The sequence below is a fragment of the Pelodiscus sinensis genome, chromosome 19, assembly GCF_052426305.1.
Source record: "Pelodiscus sinensis isolate ZL-2025 chromosome 19, ASM5242630v1, whole genome shotgun sequence".
NCBI classification, from domain to species: domain Eukaryota; kingdom Metazoa; phylum Chordata; order Testudines; family Trionychidae; genus Pelodiscus; species Pelodiscus sinensis.
This window is the reverse complement of record NC_143070.1, coordinates 14,162,458-14,181,560: the sequence shown is the minus strand read 5'-3', so window position 1 is coordinate 14,181,560 and position 19,103 is coordinate 14,162,458. Positions and strand designations below refer to the sequence as shown.

The 19,103-nt window shown below is 53.8% G+C and overlaps 1 protein-coding gene across 1 annotated transcript; it reads left to right on the top strand.

Annotated features, from left to right (window-relative positions):
- The first annotated feature begins 472 nt into the window (after window positions 1-472).
- Window positions 473-18,512, top strand: LOC102462155 (butyrophilin subfamily 1 member A1-like). Its single transcript, XM_075914143.2, has 9 exons — window positions 473-817; window positions 3,961-4,074; window positions 5,306-5,653; window positions 7,632-7,916; window positions 10,133-10,237; window positions 11,271-11,291; window positions 13,331-13,363; window positions 15,191-16,622; window positions 16,872-18,512. Exons 2-8 carry the CDS (start codon window positions 3,978-3,980, stop codon window positions 15,715-15,717), a joined length of 1,416 nt encoding a protein of 471 aa, XP_075770258.2. The 5' UTR covers window positions 473-817; window positions 3,961-3,977; the 3' UTR covers window positions 15,718-16,622; window positions 16,872-18,512.
- Window positions 18,513-19,103: the final 591 nt, after the last annotated feature.

Genomic DNA, 19,103 nt, shown 5'->3' with positions numbered 1-19,103 from the left:
GAGGTCCAGCCAATTACTGAAAACTCTGATTTACGGTGCCAGGATGACCGGACACCAACAGTGTCGTTGACACTCCCAGGGACATACCTCTGGAAGAACTGTGGTTACTGCCCCAGGTGAGTGACTTCCTCTCTTCAATCTGTTCCCACCACTTTGGTGTCTGGTGTGTTCTCCCTCTGAGAGCTCGGCAGGAAATGGATTTTGGGAACGACAAGGAGGGGCTGCTTTGCTGTTGTTGGGGGCGGGGTTGTTTGCCATTCGGTTTATTATAATCCGCAAAAGCAGGGCGAAGATTCCCACTGAAATCCCGCCTGGATTCCTGCACCCGGGACACTGAGCACGTGTCGGTGCAGATACGCGTGGGGTGCGGCGTCTTTCAAGAGGGGTCTCCAGGCTCCCCGCGTGACAGGCTGGAAATGCTATCGGCGCCTCTGGGTCGTGGCTGGGGGCAACCGGGGCTGCGCGTCCCGCGGGAGTTGAGCGCAGCGAGCAGGGGGCACCGCCCCCGAGTGTCTCTATCAGGGCGGCGTCCAGCCTGCCCACGTGACGGGGTTTGGAGGTTCCACTTTCACTTTCCGCCCCGCGCCCCCGCTTCTTGGCCTGCGCCCCCGGGGGAGCGAGGGGGTCCAGCCTGTCCACGTGACCGGGTTCGAACGTCTCCCGGAGCAAACGCCGCGCGGGGACCCTGCGGGCCTGGGAGCGCCCCGGCTGGAGCCGAGCAGCGGGGCCCAGCCCGGCGGCACGTAGCGGGCCCGGCCCTGGACAGGGAGCCCGGCCGCGCCCGGCAGAGCGTCCCGCGCCCAGGGGCTCCAGCCCGGTACGTGCTGCTCCCAGTGGGGCTGGTCGAGCCTCGGAGCGCGCGGCGCTCGGGCAGATGGTTGGAAACACCCGGCGGGAGCCTCCCTGCGACTATTGGCCCCGCTCCTGCGGGACCGGCCCGGGTGCCCCGTTCGGAGAGGTCTCCGGCCCCATCTCCACAGGGTGCCCCGGGGTGTCCCTCTGCCCGCCGGCTGGGTTGGGAAATTCTGCCTCTTGCGTGTTGTTCAGAGCAGGGCGCCCGCTCCTGTTCCCCGGGGCCGCCTGCGACAAACCCCGCCCGAGACTGCGGAGTCAGGCCCCTCGCTGCGCGAAGTCTCGTTTCCCGCCCGCTCTCGCTGCGCTTTTCCGCCTCTTGCCGGGGGGGGTGAATCCTCTTGGGTTTGTAAAGCCCAATAGAGTCCTGCCGGGAACCAGCCAGGGCAGCAAACTGCAGCTGGTTCCTTCTGCGCGTGCCTGAAGCTGATCTTGTGCTCAAGGCTGGCACCGAGTGGGGACTCCGGGCTACACTGACACAGGGAAATGTATTAGACATCGTGAAACGGATCGTTTCCTCCTGTGTGACAAGCCACTGAAGTTGCAATATCCCGAGGAAACCTGAGGAAGGTGGCCAGCTCTTCAAAAATTGTAGCGTTGGCTGGGAAATGGCATGTTATGGTTTGGTTTGATTTGAATCGTGTTGTTGAACTCGAAATATTTTGGGTTTTTCTTTCTTTCAGTTTTCATTTTGCTCCCTTTTGTCCTTTGAGAGAGGATAAAGCGAATAAATATTTGTATTCTTTTCCAGTAGGTGTTCTCAATTAAGTTTTTTTCCATGTAGCATCAATTTCATTGAAAAATAAGTATTAATAAATCCTAGAAGCAAAATGTAGTTTGGGGGCATGGACAGAGAGGAAGAGGGGTGAGGTAAAAAGTTTGGGGGCAGTTTCACTGGCTTTGAGCATCCTGCTGTAGAAGGGGTCCAAGTGCCCCTGCAGACAATACAAGACCAGACTATACCTATGGTGATCATGTTTGCCTCATGGTAAGCCCAGCCTTGTGCAGCCTGGCTCCAGCCTCACAAACTTCTTTGCACATGGAAGGCAGAAGGTGAGAGAAGGGGAAGGGGAAGGGGGGCAAGGAGAGGAAGGGGCTTGTGCCAAGGGGAGGGAGGCAGGGCAGGAGAATAAAGGGGCAGGCACCAAGGGGCAGCATGGAGGACAGACAAATGCAAGGGGAGCAAGAGGAGACAATTAGGAAAAGGGCAGGGGGGAGGAGAGAAGGGAGGAGACAACATGATGCTAATAGAGGAAAGGGGAGGGACAATGGAGGCAAGAGGGAGGAAGAGAGAAGGGGAGGAGTGGGTGCCCAGAGAAGAGGGGTTGAAAGGAGGGGTGGGTGTGAGGAAGGTAGGGAATGGAGCAAGTCATGTGTGAGGGCGCAGAGGGTCATGAGGAGAACTGGGGCAGAGGGTGGTGAGGGGGTGGGCACCAGGGAGAAAGGGGACAAGGAGGGCAGGAGGTGAGGGAAGAGGGAGGTAACAGGAAGGTGCAGGGTAAGGGAAGATGCAGGTGCCAGTGGATTGTGGGGGTGAAATAGAAGGACACTGGAGGAGAGGGATGGGCACCAGAGAAGAGCACTGGGTAGAGGAAGGTGTTAGGACAGGGGATGAGGATGGGTAGCTACAGCTGATCAGAGTGGGGCTAGAGGAGGAGAGGGCAGAGGGGGAAGAGAAGGGATAGTGCAGAGGAGGTGGGCAGGTCCACAAAGGGCTGAGGGGAGTGGGAAGGGCAGGAGAAAAGGGTACATGGGGGGGCATCATTTGAGCTCCCCACCTCAGAGGGCCAAAATGTTGTTGACCAGCCCTGGGGCTGTGATGCTATTACTGCAGTCTCGGTCCCAGCTGCTCCCAGTGTGGAACTGCATGCTGAGACTGGAGCAGAGGCTGCCCATGGTGCTAGTTTTAGTACTATGATCTCGGTCACAACAGGCTGCCTGGCACCAGCTGGAGTTAAGCAGCAAATTTAGGAGACCCATTCCGGTGAGGCTGACCCAGCTGGAACACACATCGTGTGGCTGCCACTTGACTCCAGCTGGAGCTAGAATCGCCCGCGGGGACTGGGACTTGGGTATTAAAAAATAGCACCACAGGTGGCCTCTGCTGAACCTGCCAACCCAAGCATGCCCCACCCCGTGGCAGCCCAGGTCTCGTGGCAGCCCGGAGGAGGAGGAGATGGTGCCGCCAGACCAAGATCCCACATAGCAGAGGTGGTCTCATGGGGGGGGGTGGGGAGAGGGTAGGTGGAAAGGAAGGGGCCGGGCGCCCCCGGAAGCTAGCTCAGCTGCCCTACCTACCCTACTGGAGGGGAGGGGAAGGAGGCTGTTGCATGTGGCAGAGTGCAGTGATTGCAGAGTTAGTGCACCCAGAGACCGTGTCTACACTAGGAAATGATTTCAAAATCACAAAATCTGACTTAATAACTTCCGATTTTACAACATCAAAATAGTTCCCACTTCAGGGCATCCCGTTATACACCCAAGATATGTTCCAAAACACGGGGATATGGAGCAAAATAATGTAAAGCGGGGATATTTTTCCCCCGTGGCTGACTTCCATTTGTACGAGTTGGTCTCTTTTTTTCTGCACGATGTAAGAGTGGGGAATGGGAGGATGAATAGCGCAACTGTTCCTACAAGGGTCAACGACATTAGTGCGGAACCGATGTATACTGGGGAGACGTAAAGTGGGGACGCCCTGTACAGGGAAGCCTCAAAAATAGTCCATGGCAGGCTCCGTTAATGAAAATGTGCTACCCTGACTGAGAGCTCCGGGAAGCCCTGAGGAGTAATTAGTTCAAATTCCTCTGGGGAGCAGTTATTTTAAAATAATGGCACTGGAGTGTCCACACTAGTGCTATTTTGAAATCGCTATTTCAAAATTAACACTATTCCCTGAGGAAAGCAGAAGTCCATATTTCAAAATAAGTGGCCCGTTATTTTGAAATAAGGGATTTGTAAGTGCCTTGCCTGTGTGAACACCTTGAACATCACAGCGCCGGGGGCTGATTTACTGCACAGTAACTTGCTGGTGTAGACTTGGCCTTAATGTTGATCAGTGTCCTGCTCACTGTGGTAAGATTTTGTTTTCTCCTTCCTATTGTCTAGATCAAGTTTCAGGGAAGATGAAGGTTCCCTCCATCTGCCACAGCACCAGAGCTAGCTCCCCTCTGCCTGGTTTTCTTGTTTTCTTCCTGACTTATGTCCACAGCATGGAATCAGGTAGGACCCTGCGCTGGATGCTGCTGTTTCTTAGAGGATTTGTTTAAGTCCCAGAAGTGTCTTAACAACATGCACAACTGAGTCAGTGGAATTTCACAGGGTGTGTCTACACCGCACTGTTATTTCAAAATAACAATGCAGGCATCTGCACATTTCAAAATAATTTCAAAATTATGGGAGGCTTATTCCAAAATCTGTAAATCTCATTCCATGAGCAATAATGCCTCTTCCACAATAGCTATTTTGAAATAAGGCGTGTGTAGATGCTCCACTGCTGCTTTTTCAAAATAGCCCCTCATCACGGCCATTCGAAGTTATTCCTCTCCAGTGCCTCCTGGGGCTCTAAATTGAGGTAGCACCTCTATGAGTCTGCCTCAGACTAGTTTTGAGGCTTCCCTGCAGTGTAGACGCACTATTTCGAATGAAGCATGCGGTGTAGCTGTACCCACAGCGTGTAAACGTAACACAGCAAGCTCAGTGTAAGTGAGGGGATGGTCCTGCTACTGTGGAACGCTCCTGGCTTCTGTACTACCCGGGTGAAATGGTCTAGTGATACGATCTGAGTCCTCGTTCCAACGTCTTTACTCAGGGCATGTCTACACTGGGGAGTTATTGCAAAACAACTCCCCTTATTTCGAAATAACAAAGCGAGTGTCCGCACGACACAGCCCCAGCGGCCTCCCTGACCTCGAGTTCACTTTCCCATGTGGCTCCACTTCCACTTTCCCATGTGGCAAGGCTGGGTCCAGGGTTCCTGCAGGACTAAATCTAAGGGAGGGGATAAGTTGCCCTCACTCCGGGTGCTGTCTCTGCACTGGGCACTTCCCTGACTCACTGAGCCGTGCGTACAGCTCAGAGCAAAGATCCATTATAAATCAGCAACCCATTAACAAAAGAATAAGTAAAAAATGGGGAATGTTAAAGGAAATCCCATCACCCTGCTCCTGGCTGTGCCACAGGGATGCTGTGGGTCAGACACTTGCTCTGGTGGTGGCCACATTCAAGGTGGCAGAATCTTCTCTCTGATATTAGCTCTCTCAGCTGGGGTCTCTCTTTAGCCTGGCCTGTAAAGCCCATTGGATGGTGGCATCTCCTTGTGCCGGGTCTCTTCTCAGTATCTCCAGGGAATACAAACTACAGCAAACAGGACCGGTTTTGTGTGTGCCACTGACTGAATGGACAAGATCTTCTCTCTGAGCTTTTCTCCCTTCTCTCCTGGGACATTCCACAGCACAATTTACAGTGGTGGGACCTGACCGGCCTGTCACGGCCGTGGTGGGGGAGGAGATCGTGTTACCCTGTCAGCTGACCCCCAGGATGAGCACTGAGAACATGGAGGTGACTTGGTTCCGGTCTGAACGCTCCTCATTTGTCCATCGCTATAGCGATAGAAAGGACCAGTACGAGCAGCAGATGCCGGAATACCAGCGGAGGACAGAGCTCTTGAAAGATGGTCTGACCCAGGGGAAAGTTGCCTTGAAAATTCTCCATGTCAGGCTTTCTGACGAGGGGCAGTACAGCTGTTTTGTTCAAGATGGCGCCTTTTATGAAGAAGCGCAACTGGAACTAAAGGTGGCAGGTCAGTAGCGTGTGTCTGTACGTCTCCTGGGGTATGTCTACAGTACCCTCCTAGTTTGAACTAGCGGGGTAATGTATGCATACCGCACTTGCAAATGAAGCCCGGGATTTGAATTTCCCGGGCTTCACTTGCATAAGCGGGGAGCCGCCATTTTTAAAACCCTGCTGGTTCGAACCCCGTGCAGTGCGGCTACACGGGGCTCGAACTAGGTAGTTCGAACTAGGATTCCTATTCCGAACTACCTAGTTCGAGCCCCGTGTAGCCACGCTGCACGGGGTTCGAACCAGCGGGGTTTTAAAAATGGCGGCTCCCCGCTTATGCAAGTGAAGCCCGGGAAATTCAAATCCCGGGCTTCATTTGCAAGTGCGGTATGCCTACATTACCCTCCTAGTTCGAACTAGCGGGGTAGTGTAGACATACCCTTGGGGAATGGCGCCGACTGAATTGAATGTGAGCATTTTACCCACGGTCTGTTGCTGAGGTGACTCACTTACTTGTACCAAATTGAAGAAAGTGCCCCTGAATTATTACACCTTCTTCATCAAGACTCATCTCACTCTTCCACCTTACGCTTTCTGGGTGTGGTAAATGGGCCAAAACAGAGACACGAAACCTGATTTCCCATAGTCACATGGTTAAATCTAATGCCCAGGAATGATTTTTTGTTTCCTGAGATAATTGGCCAAATATGCAAATGCCCTTCAGTGGGGGGGCAACAGCCCCATACTGGCTGGGAAGGGTCAATGGAGGCTGGGGGAGCCTGGGCAGAGCCCTGGCCTATTGGGGAGGGCTTTTAAAGAGCCGAGCAGGGTGCAGCTTGATGGGACAGCCCTATAGAGAGAGAGCTGCCCCACAGAGAGAGTCAGTGAGGCCCTGGCCAAGGAAGGGGCAGGGTGTGGTTCCCTTGGAGAAGGCACCGTCAGTAGAGCAGGGCTGGACAGGTTTAGGGGGGCTGGAGATCCCTGCCTGACAGTGGCCTTGCTACAAGGCCAGGAGGTGCAAAAGACCACAGGGGAGGTGGCCCAGGGAACGAGAGGCAGTAGAGGGGAGTACAGGGCAGGGCAAGGCAGCTGCCAGAGGATCCCTAGGTCGGGACCCAGAGTAGCAGGCGTACCTGAGTTTCTCCCCAGCCCCACCCTCATTTCCTTTGCCCCACACCTCACCGCCCATAGAGACTCTCGTGTGTCCCTGAGGCTATTTATTCATTTTAATCAGTCAGATGATTATGCTCTAGTAGGTGTCCAGATATTTTTCCCCTTCTGCTTTAGTTCTGTAGTTACAGGGCCAGGTAGAAGAGCTTCTATAATCTAGGCAGTGACGTTTCACCTGAAGGCACATTTGAAATACAAGCTTGATTTTTCTCAGGTTTTTTTTACAAAATCTGTTAGTGCTGAATTAAAGGATCAATTAAAGGGTTTCCAATGGTCTCAAAATGGCATGTCTGTGTGGATTTTTGGATGGAACAATACTGAGGAGAAAGCTTTCCATCCCCTCCATGAAATAATTAGTTGCTTATTCATCTATTTCCCTGAGTCCATGAGCGCTGGAGAAAATGGAATCTCATAGTGTGTAACCGCGGGCAGGTAGTTCGAAGTACAGGGCATTTAAAAATGGCAGCGCCCGGGAACATGCAAATAAAGCCTGGGATATTTAAATCCCGGGCTTCATTTGCAAGTTCGAATGCCTACATTAGCCACCCTATTTCGAACTACGGTGGCAGTGTAGACATACCCCTAGTGCTAAATTAAATGTTCAATTAAAGAATTTCCTATAGTCCAAAAATGGCATGTCTGTGTGGATCTTGGGAGGGAACAATATTGAGGAAAAAGCTTTCCATCCCCTCCATGAAATAATTAGTTACTTGCTCATCTACTTCCCTGAGTCCATCGGTATTTGAGAATAAAGGGGAAGTTTAATTTCTTATTCTCTAGGCTCAGTGTGTGCAAAAACCAACATGGATTTACACATTTGTCTCTAGCTTCAGGCTCTGCTCCTCATATGTCTATTGAGGATTACCAGGATGGAGGGATCCGAGTGGTGTGCCGGTCAGCTGGGTGGTACCCAGAGCCTGAGGTGATATGGAGAGATTTGAATGGACAGGCCTTTCCTTCAGCCTCTCTCACAAATTCCCAAGAAGCCAATGGACTGTATGAAACAGAAACTTCTGCCATTATAATGAAAAATTCAAATCGGAACTTGTCCTGTTTGGTCAGGAACACCCTCCTCAGCCAAGAAAAGGAATCAGCATTATCTTATATATCAGGTCAGTGACCATCAAAACCCACACACTGAGCAGCAACAGAAAAACAAGAAAGACAACAACCTAAACTCATCAGATTAAATACAGTGCGTTTTTTTAGAAAAAACACTCCCTCCCTTCCTTCCTCAAACCTAGTTAGGTAATGGTGTGACTTTTTTTTTTTCTGCACATACATAATTTAAGTCTTGTTTACACTAAGAAGATTTGGCCAATACAATGCTACCTGCAAAACATCTAGTGTGGGCCAGTGTTCTGTCTATATTTTCCATTCATGTGCAGAATAAATGTTATGTGCACCAATGGAATGTGCAAATGTACACCGCCAGTAGAAACACATCCTGCTGGCAGAGGGTGTTCTGTGCACTCTGCTAATCAGTTTGGTGGCATCTGAAACTCTCCCTAGTGGCTGCCCAAGCACACAGCTTACTGGGAACACTGCTGTGGACGCAGCAATACTAAGCTGTACTTTTGCTAGTCTGTCTCAGTGTTTCTCAACCTTTTTTATAACGCACCCCTTTCTTTTAAAAAAAAATTATAATTACCCCCAGTATCGACAGTTTTCAGACACACACAATTTTTTTCTACCATTACAACACATTTGTTTCAACAACTTAATCGTAGCCAGGCGGGCGATGAAATTTTTGGGTGTAAAAAGTACAAAAATAATAAAGCGCTGTAAAACTTAAAACAAAAATTTAGTTTTCTCCAAATTTCAGTTGTTGACGTACCCTCAGACTTCTCTCAAGTACCCCTAGGGTGCTTGTACCCCTGGTTGAGAAACACTGGTCTGTCTTCTGCCAGATACCCACACCGACATAACCTATACAGGCGTGTGAGTGCTGGTTTTCCAGTATAACTGTGACTGCAGTCGAGCTTTGGTCAGAATAAAATGTCCCAACCCCAACTCGCACAGCTCCGCTGTCAGAGATGTTTTCTGTTGCAGAAAAGCATCGGGGGGAGCTATGTGACAGGAAAAACTTAAATAACAACCAATGGTCTGGTAGCACTTTAAAGACTAACAAAACATGGAGATGGGATCCTGAGCTTTTGTGGGCTGAAGAAAGGGTTTAGACCTGAGGTTTAAGGTGAGAACCACAAATCATGAATCGCTTCCCGCACAGTGGTTGGGATGAATTGTGATTATGATTCGTTGACAGATTATGGGGGGAAATAGTGGATCTACAAGCTGTTGTTTTCAGACAACCTGGTAGTTTCTGAGTGTTCTTTAACACTGACAGCCTTGTGCTCCCTGGCATAACACCGGGTGATCAGAGACTTTAACGCTGAACACTCAGACCTGTTACTAGCAGCTGTTCCTGTGTTAGATAGCTCCTATGAGACAGTAGCCCCGCTGTGCTGTGCTCTGCTCAAAACCATAGAGTAACAGTCAGTGCCTGCTACAAAGAAAAAGTGTCTAAAAAATCAGCACACCAGAAAGACTGGCCAGGAAATGGAGCCACAGAGAGGGGAAAGGGCTTGTCTAGGTTCCCACTGCAGAGTTCACAAGTCCCATCCCACTGCCCCTGGGACTGGAGGGAGGCTGTCTAGACTGCAGGCTTCTTTTGGAAAAAGTTTTTCCACAAGAGATCTTCTGACAAAACTTCTTCCAAAAGAGAGTAAAAGTGCATTGAAAAAGCGATCTGCTTTTTTGACAGATAGCGTCCACACTGAACAGACTTTCTCTTACATGTCAGCCTGGTAGCGGAGTGGCCACCAGGCCACCTGTGCTTTTTCCTCTTTCCTCTTCTTCCGAAAGAACTCCCTCTTCCCCATCCACACACGCTTTTTTGCAAAAGAGCTCTTTCCCAAAAAGGCTTCTTCCTCGTAGAAAGAGGTTTACCAATGTCGGAAAAACCCCTCTGTTCTTTTCAGTTTTTTTCTGAACATGATTGCAGCATGAATGTAAGTGAAGTTTTTTTTGGAAAAATGGCCGGTTTTTTTGGAAAAATGGCCATTTTTTCAAAAAACCCCTGCAGTGTAGACATACCAGAGAGCGCTGTCTTTCATTGCATGCCAAGCCAGGCTCACTTATACACCAATGCACAAGTGTGGTGGCTCTATTGGTTGGTTTGAAGTGTTTGGTGCCGTGCCGATGGGGCCATATTCCCTCCTTTCTGTAAGACTGGTCCCACGGGGGTGGCCTTACACACAGCGGAGTCATCCGAGCTCTGTCCCTGCTTACTGAGTAATGTGGGTGCCTCTGGGCTTGTGTTTTTCAGATCCCTTTTTCCCTAAGGTGAATCCCTGGATGGTGTCTCTGGGAATGACCCTGGTGGTTTTGCTGGGCTCCTTTGCCCTGAGTGTTTATCTCTTCAGAATCAAAGGTAAATGTTGGAGCAGGAAATGCAGGGACATTCACAAGGGATTTCCGTCAAAGCCGCGCGCATAGGGCCAGATCTGACACTTGGCCTGGCATGACGGGAGCTTAGAACTGCCCCACCCCCACAGCGCAGGGCTGGAAATGCCACTGAGGTTCCCCTCTGTCCGTGGGCTGATCGTCGGCAGCAGCCCCAGGCTGCAGGCTCAGGGCACGACTCCCCAGGACCTGACGGCAGCGCTGGAGGACGGGGTGAAAAGCTCAGTCCACTGCTCTGGACCATCCCCACCCACCTTTGCAGCAGGGCCTATTGCGCCAGCTGGGCCTCCCCCACCCAATGCCACAGCAAGGAGCCAGGGAGCCCAGGCCTGGGCCTATGGAGGTTTCATTCCCCCTCACTCATTGTGTGGGTGGGTTGTGCCAGACACAGGCTTGTCCCAAGTGAAGCCGGCCGGGTGGTTGGCACTTATGGACACGCAGGGGGGATGGGATTGAAGGGAGAAGACATTAGGCGATTGGGCCGTACCAGAGACCCAGATCACAGCAGGTATCTGCATCCTGCTCCGTCTTCCCTCTCCACATTCTCCAGGGTCACTCCCGTCTGTTTCTGGTCTCCCTTTGTTATTTTTCAGGAGAGAAGGCAACACACCGTGTCTATTAAGAAGATAGTAGAGAAGCAGTTAGCATATGCTTTATAAAGACACACACACAGACAACTGTATAGACTTTCAGACAAGATCAATAGTTACTAGGGGGCCCTGGCTCACAGCCACTCTGCCTGCGCAGGCACTGAGTGGTACAGGGGGTCTTGCATTAGCCCTGCCCAGCACAGACCAATTTCAGCCATCGTGTGTCTGACCCTTGGCAAGTGGGATTTCCAAAGCTGCCTAAGTGATGTAGGGACATCGGGACTCCTGCGCCCTTGTCACTTAGGCAGTGTTGGAAACCCCACCCTGCATGTAGATCCTGGAAGGAGAACCCCCCCCACCCACCCACTAATCATTGATTCATTTGTTTTGTTTTGTTTTTGTTTTTTTTAGAGAACCAGGCAGCAGAACTCAGTAAGTGTCATTTGCCTTCTCCCTACATGTAAACCCTGTTGTGCTAAGGTGTGTCCTCACCAAGGCGCTTGTTCCGTCAGGGGTTGGTTTTGTTGGGTTTGTGTCATGTTTATAATATAACTTTAAAAACGAATGGTGGCCTCAGAGTAAGCAGGAGAATTCTCACGCCAATAGGTCATTTGAGAGAGTATTCTGAGCTACTAAAATGTACTGCTATTTGAATAGAAATAGAAGTTGAGCCTTAACTTAGTTCTGAAAATTCAATTAAATCAAATGAAATAACATGATGCGAATCATCTTTTGGTCAAGATAGATGAACAGTTCTGAGAGGGGGAGGTTCTATGATGAGTAATCAAAGAAAAAGCAAGTGCACAAAGATTAATCTAAGAAACCCTGGCCCCGTATACTTGTACATTTTTTTAGAATAACCCCTCTAGCCACAGGATTCAGTGGCAGGTGTCATTGATCTCAACAAGAGCAGGAAGTTGCTTTCAATAGGTTTTCTTGGCTTGTTTGCAAATGTAACATGTTTTTAGGTAAAGTTTGATTGTAACTTAATAGGACTAATTCCACAGGCAATGGAGATGTTTGAAATACAAAACAACCCAACCGCAAGGCTCGTGCAATGTTTGTGTAGCTCTCATTTTTTTTCTGATTTATTTATTTGACATTTCTAGTAAAACTTGTAACTTCTGACTTCCAAAAAGTAGTCTAGATACGGCGCAGGGTGTTACACAAAAATGACCTTTTTCGGAAGAACCCTGTAAACCTCATTTTTTGAGGAATAAGGGTTCTTTCAGAAAAGGGGGTTGTGGAAGAAAACAAGCCTTCACTCTGTGTTTTGTAAGCAACAAGTAGCCAAAGGCAGTTTTATTATGAGCTGCAGCAAGGGAAAAACTGATTCCGATGGGGGTGGGGGAGCAGGAGCTCCCCTCCCACCACCCCCACCACCACCCCCAAGGCAGATCTTCGAATACAAGCAATTATGAAGTAGTTTATATACTGTCCATTACATATAATAACAAGAAACAATTAATCTCCTTCCCATTACAAACACCAATGGCTAACAGTTATTTTAGTTCCACCCAGATGATCCTTATCTATAGGTGAGAGGATTAAATATAGGTGAGAGGATTATTTTAGGAGAGGGTGGGTGAGATTCTGTGGCCCGCACTGTGCAGGGGGTCAGACTAGATGATCATAATGGTCCCTTCTGACCTTAAAATCTATGAAAATCTATGAAAGGTCTCTGCCAGAGTCAGCATTCTATCCTTATCTCCTAAAACTAGGTGAGAAGCGAGAGGTGAGATCTGTTGTTAGGGTTAGTTAGCTTGACTCTTGCTTCACTGCTAACAAACCTGAAATGGCTGCATACCAATTCCCTGTGCCGCCACAGGGTTTTTGTGTGCAATAACCCATCTAGACTGGGATTTTTTTTTTTTTTTTGAAAAAACAAATTTGCACCTAATTTGCATATCTTCTTTCAGGCAAACTGCGGGCAATCTAGACATAGCCTAGTAAAATTTGTAACTTACAACTTACTTGCTGTGTCAATCTGTAGGATGTTGAATCCTGTGTATGTAGCAAGGGTGAGAGAACTTTTTGCCCTGAGGTCACATCAGGGTACAGAAACTGTAGGGAGGGCCACGGAAGGAAGGAAACAGCCAGGCATGGCTCAGGCCTTGCCCCATCTGACCCTCCCCCCACCTGTTCTCCAGGTCCTTACTGCCCCCCTAGGACTCCTCACCCCAATCCAACCCCCATTGCACCTTTCTCCAGACCACCCCACCCCCCCGATTCCTGCCCCCTATCCAACCCCTCCCCCAGCTCTCTGCTCATAGCTGTGGGAGCCCAGGGCAGGTGGCATGAGGAGTGGGGACTGTGTGGGAGGGTAAGAAAAAGAGGGGGCTGAGGGCGCAGCTCAGGGCCGGATAGAAGAGTTGGCAGGACAGGCGGGGCCCATGCGCTGTGGTTTGCTGTCCCTGAGAGAGAGCATTTGCTCCCATCACTCTCAGCTGGGTTTCTCTGCTTGATTTCAGGCTGGAGAAAATTTGCATTTCCTACAGGAGAAGGTAATTGATCTTAATGGCTTGTGAGTGTTCAGATGTCCCCTCCCATGTGACAATGCGCCTCCTTTGCCATCACGGTGGCAGCAGGCTGGGGCCTGAGATTTCAGGGCATCAGCACCAGCAGCTGCAGTTCAAAGATGCCATAAGGTCGCAACTCGTCTGCCAGGTGGTGCCGGCAGCAACCTGGTCCCAGCCATGTAGCCCTCCCCTTGATCTCCTTTTCCATCCCATCCAATGTGGTTCCAGTCAGTGGTCTCTACCCGCTCCCCTTCAGGACAGCCCCCTTGTTCCTCCCTCCTGGCTGTGTCTCTTCCTCCTGCATGCTTGACGTGACTTAGCTTGGCTTGGCCTCCTTCACAGATCTTGGCCTTAGGCTCCCCTTGTTCTCTGGCACAGCAGAGAGTGGGTGGGGGTCCAAGAGGGGACTTTCTCTCCCTCCCCCACCAGTGACTATGGGGCTGTGCCCAGCATGGACTCTGGGGCACTCAGGGACGTTGCTCTTTCTCCTGCCCCCGGCAGAGGACCCAAGAGTCCATGGGAGGGTCCCTGCTCTGCCGGGGGAAGGGACGGATCAGACTCCAGGGCACGGGGCACAGACAGGGGCAGCTGGGGAGCTGCTGAGAGCAGAGCTCTGGTCCTGTTCCCCTTTTCCTCTCCTCCCCCCCGCATGATCCCAGAGCCCCAGGGCGGTGGGAAAGGAGCCGAGCCCAGACGTGCCGTGCGGGGGAGACGTGTCACGGGGGGAATCACAAACCCTGCCCAGAGGCAGCTGGGACCCAGGGACATTTCAATGGGGAGGGGCCCAGCCGAGGGCAGGGCCTGGATTCAGCCAGCCCTGATCAGGCAGTTTCCATCCCGTCCCTCTGGGGTCCCCGGCCCAGAGTCGCTTGTCCCCGGCCCAGGGAGAGGGGGGCAGATCCCCAGTGTCAGGGCCTGTGACGGGGCGCTCCCACCCTGCACTCAGGGTGACAGAGGCGAGAGCGGGAGGACGCGCTGGGGGGACAGTCCGCGCACCGTGGGGACTCTGAGCCTAACTGCAGGTCTGGGTTCGGCGCGGCTAGCAGCAGGGAGCAAGGGGTGCCTCCGGGAAACACCCCGAGAGGAGGGACTAGCGAGGCACCGGCGGCTGACGTCACGGGGGGAGGGGGACTGCCGGGCGACGCAGAGGAGATGACGTCAGGGAGCAGGGCTGGTGGAGGATTTAAAACTGCATCTGGCACCGCAGCAGAGGGAGAGTGGAGGACGGGGAGTCGAGGAGCAGAGGTGAGGCAAGGGCACGCGGAGGGGACTGGCCCCCGGGAAGGACGAAGTAGGAAGCGGCCCAGGGCAGGGTCGTGGAGCCCGTGAGCAGGTGTGTTTTGGGGCACCACCCCCATCCACTGGGGAGGGACTGGAAGTCCCTGCCTTCAGGGCCCTGGGCCGGGGTTCGGAGAGGGGGCGGGCCCGAACCCACCTACTCCGCCGGCTGAAAAGGCACCCTCGTGCGTCCAGCGCTCTGAGAAGGACTTGGGGCGGCTGGGTTCTCGCCGCGGATTGTGTTGAGGGGTCCCGGTTTGCCCGGTGTGAACGATAAAAATGGGCGACAGTAGCCCTTTGATGGGGAGCACGGCTTGACTCCTTTACAGGGCCCCTCTGATCACTGCCGGGGAGTGAGCTGCCCCTTGGGCTGGGCCGAGACCTCAGGGCTCCTCCCCACTCAGAGCCGGGCACCCCCTGGAGGCAGGAGAGTCTCTGAGTCACTGCCCAGCTGGGGCAGATTCTGTCCCTGACGCCATCGACCCCCCCCCAGGGCCGAGCTCTGCCCCTCACACTCTGATTCTCTCCCCCCAGCCAACGTGACTCTGGATCCAGACACAGCACATCCTCAGTTCGTCTTGTCAGAGGATGGGAAATGTGTGAGATGGGGAGAGACAAAACAGCCACTGCCCGACACCCCGGAGAGATTTGACACTGAGCGCTGCGTGCTGGGCCGCGAGGGCTTCACCTCAGGGAGACATTACTGGGAGGTGGAGGTGGGGGTGGGGGATGGGCAATACTGGGCTGTGGGGGTGGCCAGAGAGTCTGTGAGCAGAAAGGGAGGGATCAGCCTGAGCCCCAAGGGCGGGATCTGGGCTGTTCAGCGGTGGTGGGATCAATTCAGGCCTCTCACTGACCTTCGCACTCCTCTGTCCTTGAGCCCCCCCAGCAGGATCCGGGTTTGTCTGGACTGTGACCAGGGGCAGGTGACATTTATCAATGCTGGTGCCGAGACCCTGATCTTCACTTTTCCGCCGGGCTCCCTCCCTGGGGAGAGAATCCGACCCTGGATCTGGTTGTGGGACAGAAACATCGAGCTCCATCTGTCTCCCTGTCACTAGCCCCTCTAGCCTCACACACCCCAGTCTCTGTGACCCTGGAGAACTCCCCAGTACCCAGCCCCTGGCTCCTCATATCTATGGGTATGTCCACACGACAGCGCTAATTCGAACTAAGCTAATTCGAATTAAGGCAGCTAGACTTAAAAACTAGTTCGAATTAGCGTTTTGCTAATTCGAACTAGCGTGTCCACACTGATTGGACACTAGGGCGAACTTAAGGGCAGCTGAAATGGGTTCTGGCAGGGCATCAGGTCAGTAGTTGCTTTGTGTGGCTGCTGTCTGAGGCTCGTGCTTAAAGGGACTCCCCCCTGGACAGCCGGTTCTCAGCTTTTCCGCTTGCTTGCCTACCTCGCCGAGAGACAGCAAAGTGTTTGTCTCTGTGCCCGTCTGTGTCAGTGGTTCCCTTTGGGGTCGCTGCCGCAGTTAGCAACATGGAGCTAGAGCTCGCCCTGGGCTTTCTGGTGCAGGTTTTGGACCTGCTGCTGCAAGCCTGCCAGCAATGGCTGGAGGCTGCCTGGCACCACCTGGTGCATGTCAGCCCCCTACCTCTCCACCTGGCCTCCCTGGGGGCCGTGGAGGAGCCGCAGTAGTGCCCGGACACCAGCGTGCCCCACCGCATCTGGCGTCTGGACACCAGCAGCGACTGGTGGGACCTCATCGTCCTGGACCGCTGGGGAGACCAACAGTGGACCCAGAACTTCAGGATGAAGAGAGACACCTTCCCGGAGCTCTGCGAGTGGCTCGCCCCTGCTCTGCAGCGACGGGACACTCCAATGAGGCCCGCCATCCCCCTCCAGAAGCATGTGGCCATCGCCCTCTGGAAGCGCTCCACGCCGGACAGCTACCGATCCATCGGGAACCAGTTCAGCATGGGGAGATTCACCGTCTGAACAGTGCTCATGCAGGTACGGCACCCACCAGCCACTGGGCCGGGGGGGAACTGCAAGGAGGGGATGGGCCGCCCCAGGTAAAATGGGGGAGGGGGAGAGGATGTGAAAGTGCCCTGCACCGGAGGGGTCGGTCTGTCCCGGCCGTACTACACGCCGCTCGGGGGGGTTGCTTCCGGGAGTGGGGCACAGGGCAGTGCCAGGGCATGAACACTCCCAGCCACCAGGGCGCCTCAGTGATTCGTGGTTTGCTGTGTCTCTCTGCAGGTGGTCAAGGCCATCAACCAGGTGCTGCTCTGCAGGGTGGTCCGCCTCGCCGACCCGGACGCCGTCATCCGGGGATTCGACGCCCTCAGCTTCCCCAACTGCGGGGGGGGGGGGGGCCATCAACGGGACACACATCCCCATCCGTGCCCCGGAGCACCAGGCCTCCCAGTACGTCAACCGAAAGGGGTACTTCTCCGTCCTGCAGGCCATGTGTGACCACCGAGGACAGTTCACGGACATTAATGTGGGCTGGTCAGGCAAGGCACACGACGCACGGGTGTACAGGGAGCTGGAAAGGGGTGGAAGGGGAGGAAGGGAAGGGAAAGCTCAGGCTTGGGGGTCCTGCTGGTTCTCTGGTCTCGCAGCACTGTGGGGGCGGGGGTATCAGGAGGGAGTGGGTGGGGCAGGAGAGACGGGGTGTGCGGAGGAAGCAGGAGGGGGAGGAGAGGTGGGAGGAGGAGCGAGAGCTGGGGTAGCCGCAGGGGTCGGTGCAGGAGGAGGCAGGAACCTGTCCACCAGGGTCTGGAGGTGGCCTCTGAGGGCACGGCCCTGCTCCTCCAGTGCCTCCACTCTGCTGCCGCAGCCGTAGGTCCTCCCAGACCCAGTGGTCCTGGGTGCGGAGCTGGTGATCCAGGAACCGCAGGTGCCGCCGCTGGTAGTCCTCGTTCCTGGCTCTCCTGCTGGCCCGGGCGCGGGCGGCTGCTGCAGGCGGGTTGGTGTGCCCTGCAGTCCCAGGTGGTGCAGCTGTGGTGAAACGAGCAGCGGTCAATTCTCCCTGGGGACAAGGTGGGTGAAACCCAGCCCCCCTCTGCAAGGTCAGGGCCCCTGCATGACACCCAGCTGTTGTTCCATGGTGGGCAAGGCCCAGGTGCACAGTCCTTGTACTCCCTCTCCCCCCACCCCTCCCGTACACATAAGGGGAGCATGATGGCACTCACATGTGGAGCCCTCCCCGGCCTGGGATGACACAGGCGATGTGCTCTGTGGGGTGCCTCCGGGGTCCTGGGTCCTGGGTCCTGGGCAGGCTCTCTGCAGGCTCCTGGGTCTCTGTGTCCTCCTGCTCCTCCTTCTCCTCCTCCTCGGTGTCCGGGACGGGTCCTTCTGCCCTGGGGTCGATCACCACTCGGGGAGCATGGACGGCGTGAGCCCCCAGGATGATGTCCAGGGCCTCAAAGTGGGGGCAGGTCTCTGGGTCGGCTCCTGATTGGCATGCCCTGGAGTAGGCCTGCCGCAGGTCCTTGATTTTACAGCGGACCTGCTCCCGGCTGCGCTGGTGGCCTCTGGTGGCCAGGCTGGCAGCCATGTGGCTGTAGACGGCCGTGTTCCTGTGGCTAGTGTGGAGATTGTGGACATTTGGAGGCCTCCCCCCAAACCTCAATGAGGTCCACGATCTCCGCACTTGACCAGGTGGGCGCCTGCCTCTTGTGGCCCTGGGCAGGCTCCTGGGAGCCGCCAGCCTGGTCCTGGGAAGAGGTGGAGGGCTGGGTGGCAGCGGGTGGCTGGCTCATCCCATGCCAGGTGCAGGGTCTGCTGGCTGGGTGCTGGCAGACTTGCAACTGGCACAAACACTGTAGCCAGATTGTGCCCCTTTAAGGGCTCCGGGGCCGGGAGGGGGGCAGACGAGTTTCCCTGGTTTGGCCAGAGTGGCAACAGGGCAAACTGGGGAGGGCTAGCCTCCCACTAGTTCGAATTAAGTGGCTACACAGCCCTTAATTCTAACTACTTAATTCGAACTAGGCGTTAGTCCTTGTGGAATGAGGTTTACCTAGTTCGAATTAAGTGCTCCACTAGCTCGAATTAAGTTTGAACTAGTGGTTTGTATGTGTAGCGCCTATTAAAGATAATTCGAACTAACGGCTGTTAGTTCGAATTAACTTTGTAGAGTAGACATACCCTTAGATCCCTGAAAGCTCCTTCCCTTTCCTCCCTGCAGATCCAGAGAAGGGAGGTGGAAGAAACCTACTTCAGCCCCAGGGAGCAGACAAGCCTGAAGGGCTGAGGTGGGGGCTGGGAAGGGGCAGAACTAACAGCCAGGCTGGGGACAGGTGGAGGTGGGGGCTGGGCTGGGGAGAGGCAAAGGTGAGTGTGGCAGGACACAGAATTAACCAATCTGCGTTGGGGAGAAGCTGGAAGCTCTGCAGCAGTAGGAGGCGATTTGCAGAGATCTGGGTCCATTGGGACAGCCAGAGGGGAAGGGATAAAATCAGGACAAACAATGGGACCAAATCAGAG